Source organism: Lindgomyces ingoldianus (assembly GCF_010093535.1).
Source record: "Lindgomyces ingoldianus strain ATCC 200398 unplaced genomic scaffold BDR25scaffold_22, whole genome shotgun sequence".
NCBI classification, from domain to species: Eukaryota; Fungi; Ascomycota; class Dothideomycetes; order Pleosporales; family Lindgomycetaceae; genus Lindgomyces; species Lindgomyces ingoldianus.
The window spans coordinates 657030-680635 of record NW_022985183.1 but is presented as its reverse complement, the minus strand read 5'-3'; the positions used below and the strand labels follow the sequence as shown (position 1 = coordinate 680635).

Below are 23606 nucleotides of genomic sequence, written 5' to 3'. Positions count from 1 at the left end.
AGAATATAATGTAGGGTAACTGAGTAGCGCTGTTAATGAAAATACTTAATTTTATCCGTCGCTTTTCGTTGTACAATTAACCTGCCTCTCGATCCCGGGAATACTCCCACACGTATACAGACTCGTCCCACTGGGGCTTTTCACATTGATGTTTTCAATATTGATGTTACTGCAAACCATCGGGCTACTACAGACAAGATACCCGACTAGAGGATCATACTTCTTACTCGTAGTACCTTTGAAGTTCCTCACTGTGACGTTTGATATTGTTAGATTTGACGGAAACTGGTTGCACAGAGTGAGGTTCTTTTGGCCGTAACATTGCGTTATTTCGATGGCATAGTCGACATTAGAAATCTTCATGGTATCATAGGTGATGTTAAAGACGGAGCCGAGACCTCCGCCGCCTTGAAGATCGCCAGAGAGGGCGGAAGAGATACCCGGCCAAACCTTTATGCGGGCACCATCGGAGGCATTGGACATGGAGACGTTGTAGACCTCAGGCAGGGTTAGTATGCGAAGGGGTAGGGTAGATGAGTAAACTCACATAAATATTCTTCACAATATCCACCTCCCCTAAGTATTGTCCAAGCGAGCCAACACTGATTCCATGACTGCCATTGCATATCATGTTTTGTACGACGATGTTAGTACTATTCGGTTTGAACGAGACACAATCATCGCCGTTATCGACATGCCAGTCCTGTCTAATTATATTCAATCAGCATGATGTTCAACCTGAAGATTCAGTAGGGCTAGGTGTGCCCAATCGAGCTCCCTTTCTGAGACTCTAAGAGTCTGGACTCCGGGAAAGAGATGCAGTGTAGAGTGGTGTTTAGTGCGAGGGTGTACATACATGACAATGTTATCGCTTCGGTAAGTGTCGATACCGTCAGTATTCTGCCCTCCCATTAGCTTTAGAAACATTATCAGTCATGCCAAATTGTAGGAGCCAAAGATAACCAAAAAACCAAATCGACGAAGAGGAAAGCAACATTTGCAAGGACCCACCTTCGCAGTGTTCTTACTCTTACTGTATCCCGAAATTGAGATATTCGAAAACACCACATCCGAACTATTCGCAATAAAATTATACCACTGAGGTGAATACCTCATATTCAAATCCTCAATCCTCCCTCCATGAAGTCCAATTGTTCCAAATAGGATCGGACGCAAGATATAGATATCCCGGGCATAGAGGTCGTACCATGCTTGGCCATTTCCATCGAGAGTGCCGCCACCGTAGACATTGACGTCGGAACCGCCGAGCTGGAAGAAGGTGGTTGCATTTTGGAAGACTTGTCTGAAGGCGTGAGCTTGCCAGTATGCGGTATCGTTGGTGAATTGAATGGTGCCCTGGATGTCTGCGGGAATATTTAGTTCATATATTGGAGGGATATGGACGAAATGAAGAGAGGTACCGAGATCAATGTTCTTAAGGAATGTTAGGTCTAACGCCGTTCCAATTATGTACTTCTCCCCATGGGAGAATACGACATGGCCTCCGTTGTTGCAATCTTTGATTGCGTTTAGAATGTTTTGCGAATCGTCCGTGCCATCTCTGTGGCTCTTGACAACGCACGTCTTCGTTCGGGGTGGAGATGAAGGGAAAGCTTTGCCGGGACGATGAGGACCAATTGGATGGTTCGGTCTCTTCGACACCAGACCCCGAGAGCTCAAGAAGTCAGTACCACGAACGGATGGAGTTGCAAAGACCGCCGAAGCTTCAAGCAGAGCTACCGCGAGCAACAACGAAACGCGCATCCTTCCTTTTCTTTTCTTCGTCACTTACGGGCCACTGTCTTTCAAATCCAGGGCTGAGCAAGAACTTAAGCTGTCGAGCCTCATCGCAGCAGCCCTGCAAAATTAATACCTCCATATTAAGGGATTGGACTTAACGTTGAGTGCGGAGCACACCATCATATTTATCCGTAGCCGTCAATTGAAGCTTAATGGTCAGCACCGCCACGCGAGCCCTAGCCACACACTAGGCCGGAAGCAGCGTGGCTCCCGTTTGCTTCTCTCCGCAGTTCGGGACTTCGGAATGACTGGAAGCACAGTCATGGACGCAATTGGTGGAGGATTTCATCTCGGATTTCCTTCTCACGGACTGCTGGAGAATAGTCAGGAGTTGAATGACGCAATGAACCGGGTGAGTCGGATTCGATCTGATCGCGGAGGTCAACGAGTTATGTGGTATGGTATTTGACGAACTTTCTCCAGAAGTCTCCCGTTTGTGTGTAATCGTTGCCACTCTTTCAGCAACGGGCTTGCGGGCATTCATTATCAATAGTATAATCTTAATTTGGTCGCGGACATGCTCTTACCGCATGTCTTTTGTCCTTTCCAACCATCTGTCCTCTCAACCACCAGTGCTTCAAACGTGCAGGCATCTCTCTTTGCGCCAATTCATACGCTTCGAGCACCAATTCTCATTGAAACGTCAGTGGGTAATGGCGTAAGGGCAGGCGAGCCAAAAATGAAGGCAAAAGAAGGCAATGGGGCTCAACGACTCTCGAATAGCTGAAATAATAGTGAGAAGGGTGAAAAGCTGATAACTCACAGTGGAAAGCCCACTCCCACTGCATATGCAAGGGTGCATTCAGTCTAGCGAAAGGGTTGCTGGGGGGCAGAATCTATTATATGGAGGGAAGTGAACGCCGATTCGTTACGCAGCCTCATGAAGTCAATACCATTGGCCTTGTGTTAGATATGAGAGGGGAGAATTGGGCCACCAGACGTTAGGCTTTGGGTGCCGCCGGAATTCGAACTAACTTGTTCTGCAGCTCCTTATCCTTCAAATAATGCTCAATTGTAATTGGATACGTATTTCAGCGTCCCCACGCTCAAGCATCTGGGACCCTCTCGTTACCGCCGGCCCAAGCAATGAGAAACGGTCGGCTCCGAGGTCGTTTCCGTGTATCAGGGTTGGAGAAAGGTGCAGCCTGCAGGAAGGATGAGGGATGAAGACTCGAGCTGTCCCACAGTCAAGCCTTTGAGGAGGAAGGTGCGACCTAGCATGGTACGACTAGGGCTGGGAGGGATATACCTAGCACCATCTGCATTACATGTGTTGCACGAGAACAGGATTGAACGGGATTGTCTTGAATTGAGTTCGTGGGATTTCTAGCGAGGAACATGCTTAATTCCAGACGTGGGTGTTTTAGCAAGCCTCGACATGTCTTAGTCCAGCAGCCCAGTATCCATTCTATTTGGTCCACTGAACAATGAAATAGAGTCCGCCGACTGCTATCTGTAAAGCGCACGAATCCATTGGCATGCCTGCCAGTAAACATTGCCATGCGACTTTATTCGCCAATATGTCCCTCTTGCGCGAGTGGGTTGCAATTTGCAAAGGTGAAGACCAACTGTGAGTAGCGATTTTGAGGTACCCAGTACCAAAAGGATGAATATAATGCTAGTATCAATGAGGAAATATAACCCGAAGATAGATAATTACTCTTGGACTCGTGTTCAGAATAACAGCACTGTCGAAAGTGCTGGCGGGACTGGATGGGATTTGGTCTTTTCGACTCTCTAACACTTCACAAAAAGGGCTCCAACACCTCGGTTAGAATTTCTGCGTCAAAAAGAATAATAGGGCTCTTTGTAGCGAGCTTGAAGTTGTGGTGTAATCATTGAGATTACAGAGTATGCTGCCGACCATTCGACATCACTCAGTTACCGAATCGTATGCAAGAGCTCTACACCTTTCCAGGACCGCGATTCTAGTACAGCTTGATGGAGAAGAATTCGTGGCTGTCATACTTGGAGAAGCAGGTACCTCAGACTGGTCCTTGTAATAAGTCTCCAGACAACGCGGGGAGTCCTCTACGGGGTCCAGTTAGCGTTGGCGGGGAACCGGGAGAGCATGTGAGACTGAATGACCTGCGTTGGGACGGTGCTTGAGGCATCGATGATGCCATTGGTCACAGAATCATGGAAGTTGATTGTCTTTGGCGAGACGCAGATGCCAAGCAATATGTTGCGCCATTTTACATCACGTTTAGGGATCCGAGTGCAGAGGGGAAAGGGCATATTTTAGGGCCAGTTCATTGAGGCTTGACCTATTTCCTGGGGTAACAAGCTTCCAAACGCCCACTAAAGCAAAAAGGCCCAATCGTTGGACGAATTGATGATGTATATTAAACGTATGAGAATGAAACTAACGCAAGAACTAGTGTAATTTTTGAAATACTGAAATAGACATTTAGCGATCGGCTAGATGGTTGAACCCACCAATTTCAATAAGCACTCGATGACATTCACGTCCTCCTGCACGGCATGCCATGAAGTTAGGGACTTGAAAAGGAGTCAGGATCGAAAGATACTAAATTGGGGTAAACGTCATTGATTTGGTGTTGATAAAGACCGCGATATCCAAGCGGAATGATCTTACCATTACTCTCTAATGCAAGTGTCTCCTGTTACATGCGCCATGGCGGAACAACAGGGAAACTAAGACACCACAAAACGGGTGAACTGCTGCCCCACACGCAGCTGCAAGGCTGAGGTTGACACTGGAGCGCTCCTGCAACACTTGAAAGGCAAGTCCGCGGGCGGAATGATAGCGGGTTCCTCTTAGTGGAACCTCCGGAATTGTGTTGTAGCGTGGCTCGTAAGGAAATGCAGAACTGTGTGAGCGGTCCGTGGAGTAGATTCGTCGTCCTCTTTGAGCCGGGCCAAAGCTAGAGACAACCCAGAAAGTACCGGTCTCAGTACCTGCCAGGTTGGGAGGTTCTGGGACATGGAGTATATCGTAGTTCCTTTCGTTCTATCCTGGGCGAGGTGATCATATCAAGAACTCTGCTATGATCTTCAACAACGGCTGCTTACTCTTGTCGCACTGCGCAGCGAGCTAGGACCTACCTGTTCCTGCATTTGAACATGATAATGGACAAGCGCCAGAGTGAGCTACAATTGAAAACCAGTGGCAATATTGTCAGTATGGTGGCGAACATAGTCTTTGTGCAAAATGGAGCAATCGCTTGTGCATGCTCTCGAGGAGAGCTGAAACTGGCTCCCAATTGGAATCCTGCGATAACTAAAATGCGACGTAGCATTATTAACCTCTTGGCCACTGAAAGAGAGACCGCCTTAGCGCCAAGGGGGTTATCGCGCTTCGGTACGGTCCGTTGCTTAAACGGTTCTGAAGCTGCATTGGATATTGAAGTGTTCCCTGTCCCGAAGGGGACCCTACACTCCTGTAATTTCGATAGTGAAAGCGGATGCTCTTTCTTTTTCAACATTGCGATGGATTGGAATGAATGAGAGAGGTCGAATGTGCGCTGTGGATGAGAGGGTCGTGAAATTTCTGCTCTTGACCCACTATGGTTGGCTACCACCCAATGGAAAACTGTTTATCTCACCGATGATCCTGGAAGTGGGCTTGCATGGCGTGAGTAACAAGTTGTTGTGCAACCCTTGACGAAGACGCACTCATGCAGTCTTAGTAAAGGAGGCAGACGTGGTGAGCGCGACGACCTGCATCCTATCAGGTCGCATTCCTGGCAAGGAGAGGTATGTGGACGGTGTGGGGTGCTTGCGAAGCGTCTTGAAAAAGGTGTGTTCGGGGGAGGGCCTGGACCTAGAAACGTACTTTAGCAACCTCAACATGCAGAAGATCTCAGAAGACTCAATGGTATTCATTGGAGGTGCGAAGGGGGCCAGGCCGAGCCATCAATAAACTCAAAGTAATCGAAATGCTAAATATTTATCTATGCCATACGATTCCTGTAGCCTATCGCACCCGCTCAGGAGGTTAAAGTACATGAACCACACAGTGGCATCGGTTTATACAAATGTAAAGCACTTCTCTATTTCGTGTGAACATTTCCGGAATAATTGACAGTCGTTACATGGGGGGGAAGTCTATGAACAAAAAACACAGCGAAGTAGAGCAAGAGAAATGACAGATTCGCTTGAATATCAAACTGAAATATTCGTAATGGAGGCGGCTTCATTAGCTGAATCGCTGAGGTCATGAAAATGTTGCGTATAACTATGGAGTACAGAGTTTAAGATTCATTGATTATTTCGTAGAAGGGTGTCGAAACAGAAGGGGATTATGGTGAGAGGGTGAAGCCCCGTGCGATTGGAACCAAATATGCAATGATGGGGAGCTGTCGCAGACCGCTCATCCTAAGAACTCGCTGTAGTTTGGATGGATATCGTCGTAGATGAATGGAGTGCTAGTTGGGGGCCCAGTGTCCACGTCCCACTCGCCCGGAGACGGCGGAGTCAGAGGGTCGTCTGCTGGAGGCGAGGGGGTGCTGCTTTCCTGGTAGAATAATGTCTCTGAAGGGTCCGATGGAAGGACGAAGGCCGAATCAGGGATCAGCACATCATGTGGAGATCTAGAGTATGAGCGCGACGACAAGAGACTAAGGCTAGATCTAGCTAAGGGGCTACCGAAATCGTCTTTTTTAGTGGGCTCACCGAAATCGACCTCTGAATTATAGCACGGAGAAGCAGTATATGCTATGGGGATGTCGCTATTCGAATCGTAACCCGAGCTGTACGCCGAGGCTGGCACGGACCTGGACATACTATACGGATTGCTTCTATAGCTGTCGTTTAAACGCTGCGATCGCCTGAACTTGGCTGTTCTTCTGGCAGCCTGACCTCCTTTGGCCCCTGAGGCTTGACGTTGCGGCTGCGGGTGTTGCGAACGCTGTCCTCGTTTATTCTGTTGATTTTTTCTGTAACGCGTTGTTGACTTGACGCCCGTGGTAAGGGAGTCGCTAGTCAGCCGCCACATGAAGCCTTTCTTCACTTCCTCAGAAGGATGGTTTACTTTCTCAAACGCCTATCATGGTCAGCGAAAGATGGAACCGTAAGCACGGATCGCCCAACTTACCCCATTCATGGAAAGGTTATGGCGAATGCTGTTCTGCCAACCCTTCATGTCCTTATCTGCAGCCTTGTCGGTGTTGCGCTTGAACCAGTCGTAGATGTCTCGCAGCACCATTGTATGGTTTGGTGCCTCTAAAAGTGCACGGTAGATTAACTGAGCATAAGGTTGTTCCTTGTCCACGGCACATTCATCGGGAGCAGGAGTTCCGTTGCATTCGCTCCTGCCCAGATCGCTTAGTGGCAGAGGTGGGTCGTCATGAGGGGTTGGATAGCGTCCTTGCACGTCTGTCTCAGGCAAGTACGAGCGGCTGTCGTAGTCCCTAGATTCTTCGACCTTGATATTCGGAAGGACATGGTTCTCATAAGGGCTCTGGAGTTGCTGAAATTGTGAAGTGCGGCTTTGGGTCGACATGTCCACCACGTCCTGTGGCTTCTGTGGATCGATGAGGTATGCTGACGGTGGATAGGAATTGGGCACGTTGCTCATGGACCCAGGAAGGCCATGTGCGCTGGCGTACGAGCGTGGACAGCTTGAGGCCGGATTGGGAGTGGAGTAGGTGAGATTGTAATTCCCACTGTACGGCAGATCATTCGGGAAGTATGTGGAGAGTGCGGCTGATTCCGACGTAAACTGCGGTGATATGTGGAAGCCCCCATTATCTTGATCTAGGCAAGGGAGCATAGATTCGCAATTTGTGGACCATTGAAGGGTGGCGGCGTCTTCAAGACCCATGAGCGCTGCGTTGAGGTGTGGGTCTTTGGACGGTGCATGGTCTGAGAAGTCAGTCGCCATCGAGGGGGTCATTCCAGGGAGTCTAAGAGAGGGAGATAATGGCGCCTGCGAGTGAAATGAGGGTGCACTACAAAAGGGAACCTTGGACGGAAGAAGAGTGCCGAGGTCCCCAGATAGGTCTCCAGAGGGAGTCCGATGGGGTGATTGCGGATGTGGCATAGCTGGCTGTATTTGATGAATCGGGGCTGTTAACGTATTGGATGTCTGGCTGGGGAGAGATCTGGCGATGACCGATGCCAGCAATGTTGGTGAGACAGAACAAGTTGTGAGGGTAAGGCAGGTCGGCTGGTTGGTGGCCTTTCCAGAAGGAGTGAAGCGGCAGACAAGACATTTGAGAGTTTCTAAGGCTCTGAAAGACACTGGATTGGGCGAGGAAGGCTTCATTGTCACCGGAGACGGGTGCCCACTGCCAGCGCACATGCAGATGTCTAATCTGTAGCGGCTCCGCGCGACAAACAATCTTAGAGATATTCAAGGCCGTACTTGAAAGGCGATGCAGGCCGTGCGTCACGGGTCGACGTACAATAGACGGCCGACTCTTCTACCTTGCCGCCACAGCCATGCACGTTGAATTGCACCACTGCTGATGGCAAAGGGACATGACTTTTCCGTGCCACAGCGGTAGCCAACGAATCCACGCCTAGCTTGACTTCGTAAGGCTAGAAGACGGAAGCCTGCAGGGACGCATGCAACGTCAAGACCAGCGACTTGCCACACAAGACTTGTTAATCTAGAGATCTTTCGCTGCCTCCGCCCGTATTCCATGCAGGCATTTGCAGGGCTTCTAGAAGCACCACCCGACAAAGCCCTGTTTGAGTCACCTGGGGAAGAGAAAGCGAGCACCCATGGCCCGGCCGTCACGAACAATGACTGGCCCTTACGAAGTTTACCTGTTACACGCGCGTTTGCTATCGGGAAAGCATCATTAGGGTTCACCCACCTCACGTGCAAACCCGCCCCGGATCTGGATAACAATGGCAGAGCAGCGGTATCGGAAAACAAGGCTGCCGATCCAAAGGCATGCAAGCTCCCTTCCTAAGGGCGACAGTAGGCAGCCGATTTGGGTTGTGCACCTTTGTTAATGTGACACAATCTTACGGCCTTATTCTCCGGCCAGGGAGTACGTTTCATACCCAGTTGGGTATTCTGCAACAGGTTTGCACTTGATTGGCTAGATACGTTCCAACCCCAGCTCGAATGATACATACAGCCGGCCATTCCTGGGGTGATGAATACCGACAGCCCACCGCTAGTTGGGAGATCCAATGTCTGCTCGGTCTGGTAAAGTGGCTCAGTCTGACCGCCATAAAGTGCAAGTCTTGCATGAGCTTTCTTCGCTATATCTTGTGGTGATATGAGGGGCCGAAAATGGAAATAGCCCCGGTGGGATACGAGATAACGAGTTGTTAAGGCTCATTTTCGATAATATATCTGTTGTACGTGTGTTAGCTTTATATTCTGCGGGAATAGTGGTTTGTGGGGAAAATTACCTTCTTGAATTGAAAATGAAGTTGTAGGATACCCTGCATTGTGTCAGTTAAGGTGGCTTCTAAGCTTTGCACAACCGCCGCAGGGTAAGGTTCCCGTAATAGATCTATTGCGGGGAAGCTGGAGGCTTACCTTTTCGAAACTGCTCCTAAACCCACGTTCTCGTTTGGCACTGTAGTCCCATTCCTTGTCAACGATTCTGAAAGCGATATCCTGATATGGCGGTCCAGCAATGAAGCGGATGAGGCATGTGTCATCCTGTCCAGCCGGCGCAAAGGATTGGCCACGCTTTCTGCCATTCTCGCGTTCGATCCGGTAGGTTGGTGCTTTTGAAGTATTGATCAGGTCAGGATAGAAAATGTTAAACTTGTAACCTTGGACAACTTTGGGAGGTGGGTTGTCGTGATCGTAGTGGGTCTGGTTGTATTTGTTCCATTCGTAGCCCATCTGGACCCGATTGAAATATCGTGGTTTCCTGGGACGGTACTTGTCGGCCCACTGTGGCGTCGCCGTCGACGCAAGCTCTTCTTCTCCAGTGAAGATCTCCTCGTCTTCATTGACTCCTTTCGCTACTTCTCTGTCATAAAGAGCCTTGGTTGCTTGTGAAAAGTCTTCGTTATCGACAGGAGCAAATCTCGACACACCGATGGAGCTAAGCTGTGTGGGCTTTGTAACCAATTGGTTGGCAGAAGAGGCCTGAGCTTTGTTCCGCATTGGAACGTAACCCAGTTTCAAGATCTTCCGTCGCTCGTTCACCTGTGCAAATGAGCAGTGGACCAATGATGACGGTAAGCATGCTACTTACAATTGTTTCTAAGAACTTCTTATCGTCTAGCTGCTCAAGATTCTTATCTTCCGGGCGCAGCTTCAACATTGGCTCTGGGTCTAGTTCCGAGCTGTACTTGACAACGCTCGCTGGCTCCTCGGTTGAAGCCTCAGCGCCTATGAGAAGTTGTTGTAGCTTCTCCTGCGCTGATATGGCAGCCTCCTGCTGTTGCTTCCGTACTGCCTGAAGTCGCTCGCTGATGATTTCCTGAGATACAAGGCGCAATTTTGCCTTGGCCTTCCAGACCCGCAGATTGCGTAACAGCGAGTCCCAGTATTCGAAGTCAATGTCCTCATCCTCACCCAACTTCTTCTTAACCTGTGCCTCCAGGGTCTCCAGCTCCTTGTACGATTTTGGGGCTAGCATCTTATCAATATCAGTCCGGACAGAGTGGGCAGCCCGTTCCTCGGCTTGCGCAGATCTAGCGCTCCTCCGGCGGTCTTTGCAAATAATCTTCATAGCCTAGTGAAATCAGCGTCCAGCTCCATGCAAGTGGCTTGTACAAAGCTTACATTCCAATAATCGCGATTGCTCCGGTTGGTCTCCAAAGTAAGGAAATTGTCAATGTCTTTCTCTAGATCGGCCAGCTCTTCGTCGCCAAGGCTCTCAAATACTCCTTCCGGATCAACGATTTCCAACTCGTGATCCTCCACTTCGTCATCCAGGGCCGTCTTTGTGGAGTCAATGAAACGAAGTGTGACAGCAAGCCAGTCAATAGGTTTTGCTCGTCCTCCTTTGACGCGTATCGCCGCCTTCTTCTTTGCCTGCTGTAGGACGAAGCGATCCTCATCTGCAACCCAAGCCTCCTCTTGCGCAGCCGTTGATCGTTTCGCAGGCTGGTCTTGTTGGGTTGAGTTCGCAGGCCGTTTCGCAGGAACTATTGAAGGAGGATTTGGGCGCGATGAAAGGCGGCTAGAGCCAGAACGCCATTGTGGAGGATTGCGCGAGTCCATATTTCACCGCAGCGGGAGTGAGTTGGGGTTCAAGGGGGTTGAAGAGTGAGATGCAGCTTGTCATCGAAAAAGTCGCGCTGGACGACCTCTGGTACCTCGGCAAATAACGGTATTAAAACCACGTGATATTGTATATATATTACATAAGCGGCTGCCTTGTAACCTCACACCAGCACCATCCGTTGGTTTGGGCTTTCTACAATGCACACCTCCGGGCAATCACGCGTGAAAGGACTTGTCGCGTAGACCTCCACCGCGAGGAATTGTCAGAATGGCTTGCTGGCGCCATCTTAAACTCTCTAGCTTATCTGTTGGCCAACCTTCCCCCCAGCTTCTGATCAAACCGGACTTCGGGCTGAAGAAGTATACTGTGTTTCTAACAGATCTTAGCAACATCTGGAGCGAGGAATTGGACTTGGCCGGAATTGTGAAGCGGGCGTCACAGGAAGATTCGCCCATCGAAGTGAGCAAACAAGACACCACGCAGCTCACCATCCTCTTGGACAACGTGAAGAAATCCCTGACTGGCGCTGATGATACAATCTGTCGTATAACGCGTAACAGCGTAAATGGGATTGTCCTTCACACTTGGACTAGTCTTCCTGCGCCGCTCGATTCGTTACGGTGGAAGTTTTGTTTGCAGAAGAGACCTCCGGCTACTTTGAAGAACGAGCTCATCTTACCTCTACTCGTGTCCTCGCATGTGCAACACGAGCGAGTGGACAGCCTGATCACGAGCATCACTGAGAAGGACAGGGAGATTACGAGACTTCTCGATCAGTACGAATCCAGCAATCTAGATCTGGCGTCAGCTTTCCCCAGCATTTCAGGATCAAAACCTGGAAGAAGGCTAGTCAAACGCGAACATGCAGCACGGCACATCCCCGCTCTTGCACCATTTCAGGAAGATGCTTGGAGGAAGGATACGGCCCGGTTGAACGATGCACACATTTCAACCTTGGGATTGTTCCAAGAAGCATTGTCGGACTGTGCTCTAAGAGTACCACTACGGCTGATGTCGGAATCTGAAGACCAATCATGGCTGACAAAAGTCTCGGAATCTCTTGACGATCTTGAACCCATCATGAAATCAAAGCAAATCCACCCGAGCCCTAAATCAAAGCCTACGTCGAACCCTCCACCGGAGCCGAGTGATGAGGACACCGAAGATGAGTTCGAAATGCATGGGAACTTTCATGTACGTCATATCTCAACAAAATTCGTTGCAACCAACTAAAATACAGTACAGGTACGAGAATCTCCACATCGGAAGCCTGAGCAACTGACCAAAAATGACTCAACACGAGAAAAGAGACTCAAGATAGAGGTGGGCGAAGATGAATCAACGGATGACGACGACTTGGATGCGCCATCAAAGAAACCGAGCCAGATTCGATCTCCCCCACAAGAGACACCGGAGGTGGACGGACCAACTGAGGGTGGTGTTTCCCCTTCACCAAGAATTAGTGTTCCCGCTGCACAGAAGCCTAAGGGTTTCAAGATCGGAGGAGCAAAGGCGAAGAAACAAGCAGTAGTCGCACCTGCACCAGAAGCACTGGTGAAAATGAGGGATTTGGAAGGGGACAGAAATATAGATGATGCACAGATTCCCACTCATTCAAAGGCAGACAGCACCACCACTTCGGCAGGTTCAAAGGGACCAAAAAAATCGTTCAAGATCGGAGGAAGGCACAAAGACTCCAAGAGCAGCATGCCAACGGTGAACCTCAGAGGCGGTGCGTCAAACGGTATGCGGCCTACGGACATGGTTGAGGGCCCTCCGGAGCCTGGTTTGCCCACGTCGATGAGGTTCAGCGAGGCTCCAGCTGTGGCCCGGGTTGAAGGACAGACAAACAGTCCCGTTCAGGAGGAACACGAGGAGACTCTCGAGGAGAAAGTAGAAAGAAAGAGGCGTGAGCTAAAGCGGAAGAATGAGGAGCTAGCTAAGAAGCAGATGCAGAAGAAGAAAAAAAGATTTTAGTAATGGCTGTAGTGTGGCATACGTTTATGATGATACACTGGTGGACAAATCTAGAACGACTTGTTATTTCCTAGGTAAAGGTAGTTTATTTCCTTCTCTTGCCTTACGATGATGAAAGTGGGGTGGTGTGAGGCGGTTTTCTTCGCCTGGCTCACAGGACCACACGAACCGCGACGACGGTCGGGTCAACGTGATGGTGGCGAACTTCACCAAACGCCAGTGAAAGGTTCGCGCCCAATCTCAGTATTTCAATGTCGCACTCTTGGCACTCGTTGCTTGTTACTTCGTCAACACGACCAGTACCCCTTCGCGCTCGACAACTTCCTTTCCACCGCGCCTTCCTGCCATCACCGCATCACGGTCGCGCCATCGACGCTGCCCCCTCGACCGCACAGCCTCGTCACGGGCAACACCTGCATCCGTAATGTGTTCTTATCGCTACATCTACTATTCTCGCTGTCGTCACGCAGAGTTCATCAAGGTCAACTACTGCGACAGGGCTAAGGAGCTTGGATGGCCGCAGTGGTATGTGAGACCCTCCAGTGAATGCTCTGTCTCAGCTAATGCGGCAGCAGGGATAGCACTCGCTACCTTCAAGATCAACTGCAGCGTCACGCCAACGCGCCAGGTCCGTCAGTGCAGGATCGCGCTCGCCCATCCACCCAAGGAAACCGAGAGTGGTCACGCCCTTCATCAGACACTGGCTCTCCGCATCATCAAACACAACACTATCTCGGGCATCCTCAAGTGAACGGTATGGCTACGTCGTCCGAGCACGGATTGGCGCATAGCTGGGCAGACGACGTCTCTGCCCCGGATGATGAGGCGAATCCAAATGCCTATCTCATCCCCAGGTCGACTCAAACCGACGTGGTCGCGCCAGGCCATCCAGATTACCCCGCTAGCCACGAATATCACCATCATGCATCTCTGGCTAGTTGCGCACGTGATACAGAGGGCGGAAATATGCTGGAAATAGGCATTCCCATGAATACTTACTCGTCCATCTCAATGGAGCTGAGACATCAAGACGGTAAGGTCAAGGAAATCATTGCTCGGTTTGAGTCCTATTGTGAGCTCGAAGGCTCTTGCGACTTACACCCTGACGAGCTTGACGGCTGACGAAATGCTTGTACATACAGATGACGCCTGTACTCGCGCCTCCAGCTCGGCTACCGTCCGTCATTATGAATCCGACGTAGAGACCCTTCGAGGTTCTCCCGCAAGCCTGTCTGACCCACAGTCCTCTGGACTGCTCTTGCAGAGCAGCCCAGCCCGAGATACAGATCAGAGCATTCAACTCCGGGATACGCACTCCCGATCCTCTAGCACGTTTGATTTCGACGCGGGAGACGGAGAGGCTGCTGCGAGCCACGATGCGGATTATAGTACTAATCACATAGAGCAGGGTAGCCCTCGTAACCCACGAAAGCCTATTCCTCCACAATGGGCTGCCGCCAAATCAAAGGCTCCAGTGCTGAGCACGGCAAAGCGTGCTTTGGAGCGAGAGTCTCGAAAGAAGACTTCCCATACTGACCTTTCGACGGAGTCTAGAACTAAACTCTTTCGAGGCGCACGTAGCTCTGTCGATCTTGATAAACAGCAAGGTGGAGACGTGACCACGTTTCTCACCAAGGATGCCGCCGCTGCAGTCGACGGCGACATTACCTCTTCGCGAGCCAGTAGCACAATTCGGTGTACAACTTCAAAGGCCACCATAAAGAGCCCCGCCGGATCGCCTCTTAGGGATCATACAAAGCACCAATCGAGCATCAAGATTACAGCGTCACCAAGCAGGACCCCAAAGGCGCCAGCCCATGGGCCTGATTTAGCAGAAGCCAGTGCGAGTGGCCGATCTGGACCTAGCTCAATCTCTTCGGGATATACTCCTTTTGAAACGGCAAAGCATTCTCCAATATCGGAGGTGAGCAGCTACATGTCGGCCCTTGAGTCCCTAGCTGAGCATGTCCTCGATGTGGATGTTCATACTCCTGATTTGCGCCTCGCTGATAAAAAAAACCTACAGGAGGCAATTAAGACGAGTGACGGCAAGAAGACCCAAAATCAGCACCGTCGGGGAAAGTCAGAGCCCCACTTCATGGCACCCACCGCGGCTGGAAAGGCGACGCAACCCCCGAAACTCTCTTTGAAGATTCCACACTCGAAAACACTTGCCACTGATCGCAAACCTCATTTCACACTGGGTTCTGCTGCAAGTTCAGCGTCTGTCTCGCCGGGATCCCCTTCATCATCGCGGATTCCTCGGAAAGCCGCATCCTCAAAGACTAATCAAGAAAGTGGCAGCTTGGCCACTCCTTTACGTCCTGGCCTTCTGAAGCGAGCGAAGTCGGCAAAGTCTCTCTCATCCAAAGAAAGGCCACGCAGCGTTGCCGGCGATATCGCAGCGAATGAACCTGCATCAAAAGAGCCTTGCGACATACCTCTGCCTACCACTCCTGGTAATGCAGTCCCTTTGCGTCATGTCAAAACCTTAGACAGCAAAGGTACAACACCCATCATCTCTCGAGCCTCTCCAGTGATATGCTCAACGGCCACATCCACAGCCACCACCTTAGACAACTCTCTAGAGGAGGATAATGTGACTATCAGCACGACTCCTACTGACGATCCGCTACTAGATAAGCATTTACTAGTTACTTCTTATCTCGAGAAACATGTTCCCGGCCAAGGTGAGGGAGCTCACCCAGACTTTAAGGGCATCGCGTCCGCTTTTGAGGCACAACTCGATACATTGGCGCCTTTCAACGGTGACACGATGGCTTTTTTGTTTTCGAAAGCAAAGATTGAGAGTACGGGCAAAAACCCCAAGAGTGAAGATTGGGTACCAGGAGTAAATTCTCAGAATCGTGACACAAGAGTGGCTAGCGACGAGACGGTAAAGGCTTTACAATTGTCTAGTTCAGAGGATTATATGCTTAACGATCCGGCTATCGTCTTCAGCCGCAAGAAGTCTGAATCTTCTGGTATGGCCCTCAGCATACCAGTGGATAGATTGTCATTTATATGTATGACCGCTTACATAAATGTTTTACCAGGTGCTGCTCTATCAGATACAGCTCATGAGGAGATCTCTTCTGTAACATCAGCCGGTACCGAGTACAATCGAACGGCTGAAATATGGCGTCACACTTCTCCAGTGCGGGGAAGAAAGCAACAAAATGTCTCTGAAAGCAGTTTGCGAAGAAGTAGTCAAGTCTCTTTGCGCTCAAATGTTCCCTCCCACTTGCGCGCAACTGCACCCGACTTCGTCCCACAACAACAGGATAACACGGCTACTCGGCCTAATTTGCCAACAGAGTGGACTAATACGCAGGCTGAACCCCTCTACGGGCAACCCTTTGCTCTCGATCCAAATGGCATTCCGTACTTCTATGGCATGTACCCAGTTGCACTTGGACCAGGAACAGTTTTCGACTACACTACCTATCGAGCACCGTCTACAAGCCCATCAAAGAAAAAAGGTAAAGGAAAGAAGAAATTCACCCCGAACATGCGGGCTCGAGGTCGGGACCAAAGAAACAATCCTCAACCTTCTCCAACGAAAGGTGGCGAGGAAGCAAACAGCAGGCAGTCAGGTAGTAAAGCAACCGAGAAGACAGAAGATGTTGCGGCCATAGGCGATGCCACACCCCGCCCAGCATATACGATTCTTGCTCAGGGTCTAGAGTTGACTGCTGGGGAGGTTTTTACGGAGTCCTCCTCCACGGCTTCCAGGAGCCCCACTCCGTTTAGGTACCAGCTTGAAACCATAACACGCCAGACAGAGGAGCGACCTGCGATCGACTGGTCCGCCATCCCCAACGTTCAGATATCGCGACCCCGGCAAGGATCCCACAATACTCCCCAGGCCCCTCTCAGCTTCCGTGGCTATGGCAATCCTACTTACAACACCACCAATGCCGGCTTCAGCCACTACACCATGCCTGCTCCGCCACACTCTCGCAACTATCTCGGAAGATATCCATACCGTCAGCAAGGCGGTAACGGTCTCTACGACCGCCCCGGTTACAGTTATGGCTACTCCGGTCGCAATCGCACCACGGCAGCTGCAGGAGTCCCACTAAACTCTACAACCCCATTCCCGAACCCTGTCCCGCCACCTGGTCCCCCGAGAAGCGGTACTCCGAAGGAATACCTGGGGTATAGTGTCGGTGGCGATGAGACGCCGCGTAAACCGAGCCAGACCTGCCGTAGGATGGATATTGTGATGCCGGCTACGGAGATGGTAGGGGGAATTTCTTGCAATAAGTGTGAGCCGGATCACTGAGACATTGGGGCGAGTCGAGTCCACGGAGTTTAGTTCAGCTTGCTTGATGCAACCGTGGTAACTAACGTCTAAGGTGCGATGTTGACATTCGAGAGACTTGGATTGGATATGTCGGGAGGTGTGAGGGTTGACGCCTTCTTTGTCAGTGTTCTTGATCACGAGGCGCGGACTTGGATACAACGGATTTTCTTTTTTCTTTCTCCTTTTTCTAAAACCGTTTAATGGTTTTGAGGGGGTTTACTCTTACATGCATTCGATGGAGTATGGATAATGACGTGGGGACTTTTTGCGTTATTGGTATAAGACAGACGCATGCTGTATACCCCACAGACAGATAGACACACGGCACGTTTCTATGACCTAACATGAAATGAGGAGGGATGAGAGGGGATGAAGTGGAGGGCATTGGTTGTCTTGTATTTTTCTGAGCGAGTAAGATGGTAATAGCGTGTATGGATACAAGAGTTTTTAATGCTATGAGATTGCGTCTGAATATCCTATCTCTCCAGCCTTTTCCCCAACTTAACTGGTGACTTACTTGTGATATGGAATAGAATAAATAGAAGTTGTAAGGATGCTGGTCTCGTCATTCACTAAAACACTGACGGCATGATAAGTATGAGCTGGAGACGAGGTCGTCATTTTCAGTATTCTCTCTACTCTCTATGAGATTTAGAAAATAAATGTATCTTGGAAATTGGTGTTATACTAGATACTAGATTGACCATGGTGATACAAAGTATTAGTCCAGGGTATTGCACTGAGGTTATCGTTCTCTTTGACGCTTCGAGAATACATCGGCTAGTCAGTTTCGCGTCGACCGTCAAGGTTGGGTTGGGAGAGTTTGACCCGCAGAGAGATGATCGTCTGAGAGAGATTTCGGGAGAGATGTGTGGCTTTGACTGTACATGGTGGCTGTACTGCTTTCTATAGTAACATCTAACGCGAAACAGAACAGGGGGGCATTTTGGAGGAAATTTGTATGCTGTTGATATCGCCTATCGATCGGGTAAGAGGGTTTAATAGACACACGTTACGCTGGCAATTTTCCATGTTCGCGAGAACATGCTGCATAGGATAGTGCTGATAGGTTGAGTGGAAGGATGGATACGAAGAGATGGGCGAAGAAAGAGGAGAGATTGACCGGATTCACGATGCGATGTGAGGTAAAAATCACAAAATCTCTAAAGAATTTCAGGGAAATTCGCGTAAACCCCGGGAACTTGTTCCCAGGGCTATGAACGCTGCGAAAGGTCGATACTTTTCTTTGCAAGGCAGTGGACGCCTTCAAATCGCTATGCATAGAATCAGGCGGCTCGCCCATCTCATCTCATGCTATGCAGTAAGAGCGAACTAGCCGTCTCAGGTACCAAAATGCGTCTGACGCTCTTTAAGGCGACTACCGGGTAAACGGTTCATACACCAGGATACCTTTGAAGTTCGATACTAACTCCTACTTGGACATTCTACCCCCATATATGGTGTTTCGGCAGTCTAAAGATCCAGACGAAGGAATAAAGTACTCTTTTCTTTCATCTCTTGAAGTTTGATGTTCGCCCCTACATTAATAGTTTGCCCCGCAATGTGCAGTTTCGACAGTATGCAGTTCCAAATGAACGGTCAGCACTTAGATGATCCTTGTCACTCGATCTCACATCCCGGCTCCAAACGCCTGGAAGGGCTGGCTGTGCCTGTTTCGGAGGCTGTGTATGGCTGTTTATTTGAGGTACGTCAGGGACGGCTAATTTACCGTCAGTACGGGGGGAGAGGTGGATGCGGACGCACTACCGCATGAGGACATCGCAGTGAAGGCTGTGCAGTAGTTCTTGTAGCAGAATACAAGACATATCTCCGGGTTTACATCTGCAGTGGTGTTAGAGCGTCGTTGGATGGATCTCTTGTTTCGGCCTTGCTGGCCATTGACTGTCGATGCCGTATTAAAAACAGCTCCGCGCCGTGAAAGGAAAAGTACATATCTCCACAGGATGGTATGCTGGAGGGCTGAAATGAGAAGTCGTGGGGTGAAGCATGAAGAGTTAGAGAGAACACCACTCTTGCTGTCCACGGAAACAAGATGCAGGGTCTCTGGTGTTAGAATGTAGAAGTGATCGCCCATAGAGCGAGATTTTTACATGCGCGAGGATGGAAGAAAGTCGGCTGCCGATGAGATGCTCTCATGTTTGCGTATGCCCGATATCGTCAGTCATCTGATTTAGATGTGTCTACGAAATGTGCCCCTTCAGATGGCTATACCCATACTAAGAAGTTCAGTAGAATAATGGGAGAGCCTATTTTGGCAATATATTGCGCCAGCAGTTAGTGGAAGGTCGGAGCTTGTTGAAGACGTACGTCATTGCATTTACTGGGGGCAGCCGGGATGATCCTGTCTCGACCTATAACACATAGCCTCTAGCGGTTGGCTACCTCGAAGAGGGCCTTGAGTGGAGAGCTGCTCAACCACCAAATGTGATACTGTTTCCAGGCATGGGTGGCCACCAATAAATACTGATTTACCTGGAGAACGGGTCGGGTTGGGTCTGCAACCCCCCAGAGAGGCCCTTGCGAGTGGGAGTTGCAACAACTCCGGAGCTTGTGATATCTCCAAGGGGTTAGGGCCTCGATATATGGAGCTATTGGCGTGTAAGAATAGCCTCACGGGAGGACCGTCAGGGATACAAACGTCACAAGGCTGGATGGAAGACTCCGTCCGTTCCAGAAGAACACGAGCATGCGTATTGTAGGACCCAGGGTTCAAGGTACGCTTTGGCGTGAATATGGCATTGCGTTAACCCAAAGAAACGGAAAGCGGATCAGTAGATGGGAGAGAGTTGACGAATTGAACGAGTGGGAAGATAGGTAGCTCTTGGAAGTGCTCTGCTGGGGTTCTGGTCATGCATGTTCTCTTGCGCGAGTATGGTATGATGTTCGGCGCAGGGCTGCTGGGGCCTCGAAAACTAACCTGACATAGGTGCCCTTTGCGAGTTGAGCGGCGATGGAGAGGTAGTCTTCGGTACTTGGACTGGACCGAAATTTCGCCAAGCGATGAGTGATCCGGCCGTACGGCACCCTTGACAGGCATCCCCTTTCTGCCTGCCATCCTGCATCATCAATCTGACCTCATCGCGATCGAATAAGCTACGACCTCGCAACTCTTTTGTCGAAACTTGTACATGTTCAGCATGACACGACGACGAAACGGGTGTGGCTGAACTCAAACTGGCAGCCATATTCATGATGTTCTCACGGAATCTTCCATACGGTTACGAGTTTGGTTTCGTCAATAGACTCCTTTACCGCAGTCCCGTATTCTTCTCATTCTGTCATTTCTTGCAGCTACTGTCACAATGCTTTTCTTCGCAACCAACATTTTCTCGTATCGGCATCCTACGGACCTATACCCATGAGTCAACGACAACATTTCTCAACATCTAGTAGCAGGTGGGAGGAGCTACTTTGACTCCTTCCAGGGTTGCACAGCGAGTACTGCAATAATTCTACGATCATTCCCTGGAGTAAGCCTTGAGGGCTAGGACGGGACAACCGTGAGATCACCACAGATGACTCGCACATGGTTTCTTAATTTTAGCAGATTTGAGCCTCAGGTATCTCACCATCTCATTCGAGGAGTCTTCGTGGATGTTTGTGTCCGCTATTGACGGCCGTATGGTAACTTGCCAGCTCAGATCTTGGTGGTTCGTTACCTTATGCCAAGGCTTACCACATCGAACGTCAAGCCTTGCGATTGAATCTACTCGAAACACTCGCAGGGAGGTTCGTGAGGATTTTTAGCTAATTTCACTTCAAAGACATCAGGAGCCCTGTTCACCCGCTTTTGCAAACCTAAACTTTAGGCTCCGAGCTATCCGCTCCACATGTTTGGGAAGAGTGAAATCACTCCCGGACCCGTGCCACCTCCTTGGGTTCGAACTTAGGAGTATGCAAGCCACACATATGTCTCAGTTTCTCTCCACCTAGCTTGGAAATGTTGCGAGTTCTCACCTTGTTCCATGAATTTCCGCAAGGGTATCTGGCTGCTGGACAGCTCGTCATGGTGGGCACGAGGCACACGAACTTGCACTGCCATTATTGTTACCTATGCTCTTATCACAATTCGATCCTGTGCAATGAATTACGTCTCCATCCTCCAGCCGGGCGTAAAAGTAAAAATGTAGTGGAAGGGATTTACCAAAGCTGCGGCAGGTATATTTAATGTTTGGGGTATACCTAGGTCCATATTCATTTCTTTCACACACTGCTGCCACATTCTTTGATTTTCAGTATGGGTTTTATTAGTCATTCGTTGAACACTTTGGTTGTACTTGTTGCAACCACCCCCTTTGTTTCTGGTCGGTCTTTACCACAGAGGCATACTTTCATACCCAGACAAGCTTCGCCCGGTTTCTCCGGCTGCTCATATCCCCCTGGATGGCAAAGTTGTAACGATGCCAATAATCGAGGTTGTTGGGTGAAAGACCCCAACGGCAAGCAGTACAACATCAATACAGATTATGAGGATGAGACGCCACTCGGCATTGAGAGAACCTACGACATCGAGATTTCGGAGCAAAAACTATCCCCTGATGGAACTGAAAAGACCCTTGCAAAGGTCATCAATGGAAAGTATCCAGGAGAGCTCATCGAGGCGTGTTGGGGAGATACGTAAGTTTCCTCAATCATCGCCGATTCTCTAACTGACAAGTTAAGCGTCATTGTCAATGTGAAAAACTCCCTTCCAGACAACGGAACAACGATCCATTGGCATGGCATCCGGCAGTTGGGCTCTAACGAGATGGATGGTGTCAATGGCGTCACCCAGTGTCCTACCGCCCAGGGTGATACCTTCACGTACAAGTTCAAACTGACTCAATACGGCCATTCTTGGTATCACAGCCATTACTCTACTCAGTATGGCGATGGCGTAGCTGGACCACTTCTCGTCCATGGTCCAAACAGTGCTGACTGGGACGAAGAATGGTCGCCAATTATTGTCTCCGACTGGCTTCACACCTCTGCGTTTGCGGCATTCCACCATGAGCTTGTGGGCCCTCCCTTACCTCAAGCCGACACGATCCTCGTCAACGGCACTGGCCATTTTAATGGCCAAGGCTCATATTTCAATCAAAAGTTTGAAGCTGGAAAACGCTACTTGATTCGAATTATCAATGGGAGTGTCGGACTACACTTTCGTTTCTCCATTGACAGCCATGTCCTCAAAGTCATTTCTACCGACTTCGTCCCTATCAAGCCATATACTACCACCTCATTGTCAGTCGGCATTGGCCAGCGATATAGCATCGTTGTGGAAGCGAAGCCGGACACACCCAGCAGCAATGGGAAGTACTGGCTTCGGACTGAATATAGCAGTGCTTGTAATAACGAGATTATCGACGTCCCTAGCAACAATCCTGATCGTCAACGAACTGGAATCATCAGCTACACTAACGCCAATGGTACTGGTGACCCAACGACTACCCGACACCCGGACGCTGTTGGATGCGCAGATGAGCCTGCAAGCAGTCTGGTCCCCATAGTTCAGTGGACAGTTGGTACCCCACAGAACAACATCACGAACGATACGTATCAGGCTGGTCTTGACCTTAGCAAAAAGTTTCACGGAGATGTCAATCGATGGGACATTACGGACACCCCGATGTGGCTGAACTTCTCGGACCCAACGATAATGAACCTGAAAAATACCTCTTTCAACCCAGAGTACGCAGTTGTGGACTGTGAGTAAATCGACTTTCCTGTAATGAAAAGAGAAACTGACCGAGCCACAGACAACTATCATGACGGAAATAATTTCGTATATATGGTTATCACATCTGGAAATTTCAAGGCAGGGACCTTGAAAGTCCCTGCTTGGCATCCAATTCACCTTCACGTAAGTGTGGCGAGCCACATCTGTTGCTGGGGTGGAACTGATTAGTGATAGGGTCATGACTTCTCCATTCTTGCACAGAGCACCTCGAAATGGGATCCAGTAACCGGTCCAAGCACGTTTCAACTTACAGACGCTCCGCGACGAGATGTAGCGATGCTTCCAACGGGCGGCTACTTAGCTATCGCATTCAAGCCTGATAACCCTGGAATTTGGCTGCTCCACTGCCACATTGCATGGCATGCAAGCTCAGGTAAGTCCAACTGTGACTCTTTTTTAACATCATAGCATTTATCATGAACAGGCCTTGCACTCCAAATCATGGAACGCCAATCCGAGATCGAAAGCAGAATCGGACCGCTAGATCAGCAGCGGGGTGGATGTGCCAAGTGGGATGATTGGCTGAGGACACATTCTGATGTGTTTGACCCGCTCAAAATGCAAGATGACTCTGGTATTTGAGTAGATCAGCATTTTTATTAATTTTCGAGATGCTTCTTTTGTATATTCCCTTGTATCTGGGTTTGGTTTTTCGCATTGG

At 49.7% G+C, this 23606-nt stretch overlaps 8 protein-coding genes across 8 annotated transcripts; 3 read left to right on the top strand and 5 right to left on the bottom strand.

The window, feature by feature from the left end:
• Positions 1-51: 51 nt before the first annotated feature.
• Positions 52-1875, bottom strand: BDR25DRAFT_372339 (pectin lyase-like protein; the record flags this gene model as incomplete). The annotated part of the gene is made up of 4 exons (XM_033697221.1): positions 1012-1875; positions 857-900; positions 548-707; positions 52-498 (listed from the first exon to the last, which is right to left on the bottom strand). The coding sequence occupies exons 1-4, from the start codon at positions 1762-1764 to the stop codon at positions 52-54; spliced, it is 1404 nt and encodes a 467-aa protein (XP_033545979.1). The 5' UTR covers positions 1765-1875.
• A 2346-nt stretch (positions 1876-4221) lies between these two features.
• On the bottom strand, positions 4222-5984 carry BDR25DRAFT_356921 (uncharacterized protein; the record flags this gene model as incomplete). Its single annotated transcript, XM_033695728.1, has 11 exons — positions 4222-4302; positions 4332-4424; positions 4460-4774; positions 4806-4831; positions 4870-4914; positions 4960-5044; positions 5082-5328; positions 5370-5423; positions 5468-5634; positions 5729-5740; positions 5832-5984. 11 exons carry the CDS (start codon positions 5982-5984, stop codon positions 4222-4224), a joined length of 1278 nt encoding a protein of 425 aa, XP_033545978.1.
• Positions 5985-6136: 152 nt separating this feature from the next.
• On the bottom strand, positions 6137-7601 carry BDR25DRAFT_289340 (uncharacterized protein; the record flags this gene model as incomplete). The annotated part of the gene is made up of 2 exons (XM_033688447.1): positions 6860-7601; positions 6137-6808 (listed from the first exon to the last, which is right to left on the bottom strand). The coding sequence occupies exons 1-2, from the start codon at positions 7586-7588 to the stop codon at positions 6137-6139; spliced, it is 1401 nt and encodes a 466-aa protein (XP_033545977.1). The 5' UTR covers positions 7589-7601.
• Positions 7602-8689: 1088 nt separating this feature from the next.
• BDR25DRAFT_304646 (uncharacterized protein) lies at positions 8690-10963 on the bottom strand. The gene is made up of 5 exons (XM_033690255.1): positions 10475-10963; positions 9942-10424; positions 9269-9892; positions 9139-9171; positions 8690-9079 (listed from the first exon to the last, which is right to left on the bottom strand). Exons 1-5 carry the CDS (start codon positions 10913-10915, stop codon positions 9062-9064), a joined length of 1599 nt encoding a protein of 532 aa, XP_033545976.1. The 5' UTR covers positions 10916-10963; the 3' UTR covers positions 8690-9061.
• Positions 10964-11102: 139 nt separating this feature from the next.
• On the top strand, positions 11103-13095 carry BDR25DRAFT_335089 (XLF-domain-containing protein). The gene is made up of 2 exons (XM_033692980.1): positions 11103-12113; positions 12165-13095. Exons 1-2 carry the CDS (start codon positions 11187-11189, stop codon positions 12894-12896), a joined length of 1659 nt encoding a protein of 552 aa, XP_033545975.1. The 5' UTR covers positions 11103-11186; the 3' UTR covers positions 12897-13095.
• Positions 13096-13108: 13 nt separating this feature from the next.
• Positions 13109-17223, top strand: BDR25DRAFT_51268 (uncharacterized protein). Its single transcript, XM_033698688.1, has 4 exons — positions 13109-13421; positions 13472-13929; positions 14039-15880; positions 15953-17223. The coding sequence occupies exons 1-4, from the start codon at positions 13321-13323 to the stop codon at positions 17182-17184; spliced, it is 3633 nt and encodes a 1210-aa protein (XP_033545974.1). The 5' UTR covers positions 13109-13320; the 3' UTR covers positions 17185-17223.
• A 314-nt stretch (positions 17224-17537) lies between these two features.
• On the bottom strand, positions 17538-21268 carry BDR25DRAFT_356918 (uncharacterized protein; the record flags this gene model as incomplete). Its single annotated transcript, XM_033695726.1, has 25 exons — positions 17538-17658; positions 17723-17847; positions 17910-18080; positions 18141-18182; positions 18217-18267; positions 18296-18499; positions 18539-18572; positions 18648-18678; positions 18708-18743; positions 18782-18968; positions 19025-19185; positions 19232-19357; positions 19444-19517; positions 19548-19698; positions 19729-19835; positions 19870-19945; positions 19975-20251; positions 20301-20400; positions 20429-20495; positions 20546-20576; positions 20611-20710; positions 20737-20944; positions 21011-21078; positions 21113-21155; positions 21184-21268. The coding sequence occupies 25 exons, from the start codon at positions 21266-21268 to the stop codon at positions 17538-17540; spliced, it is 2676 nt and encodes an 891-aa protein (XP_033545973.1).
• A 40-nt stretch (positions 21269-21308) lies between these two features.
• On the top strand, positions 21309-23527 carry BDR25DRAFT_394500 (uncharacterized protein; the record flags this gene model as incomplete). Its single annotated transcript, XM_033698311.1, has 6 exons — positions 21309-21338; positions 21413-21843; positions 21889-22913; positions 22965-23068; positions 23120-23318; positions 23370-23527. The coding sequence occupies 6 exons, from the start codon at positions 21309-21311 to the stop codon at positions 23525-23527; spliced, it is 1947 nt and encodes a 648-aa protein (XP_033545972.1).
• Positions 23528-23606: the final 79 nt, after the last annotated feature.

Excerpts from the sequence above, each read along its gene's own strand:
- BDR25DRAFT_304646 (XM_033690255.1), bottom strand. The coding sequence starts at position 10,915 with ATGGACTCGCGCAATCCTCCACAATGGCGTTCTGGCTCTAGCCGCCTT. Across the intron at positions 10,425-10,474 it reads GCAATCGCGATTATTGGAAT|GCTATGAAGATTATTTGCAA; the intron begins GTAAGCTTTGTA and ends TGATTTCACTAG. Across the intron at positions 9,172-9,268 it reads TTAGGAGCAGTTTCGAAAAG|GGTATCCTACAACTTCATTT; the intron begins GTAAGCCTCCAG and ends GACACAATGCAG.
- BDR25DRAFT_335089 (XM_033692980.1), top strand. The coding sequence starts at position 11,187 with ATGGCTTGCTGGCGCCATCTTAAACTCTCTAGCTTATCTGTTGGCCAA. Across the intron at positions 12,114-12,164 it reads AAATGCATGGGAACTTTCAT|GTACGAGAATCTCCACATCG; the intron begins GTACGTCATATC and ends AATACAGTACAG.
- BDR25DRAFT_51268 (XM_033698688.1), top strand. The coding sequence starts at position 13,321 with ATGTGTTCTTATCGCTACATCTACTATTCTCGCTGTCGTCACGCAGAG. Across the intron at positions 13,930-14,038 it reads GGAGCTGAGACATCAAGACG|ATGACGCCTGTACTCGCGCC; the intron begins GTAAGGTCAAGG and ends TTGTACATACAG. Across the intron at positions 15,881-15,952 it reads CAAGAAGTCTGAATCTTCTG|GTGCTGCTCTATCAGATACA; the intron begins GTATGGCCCTCA and ends ATGTTTTACCAG.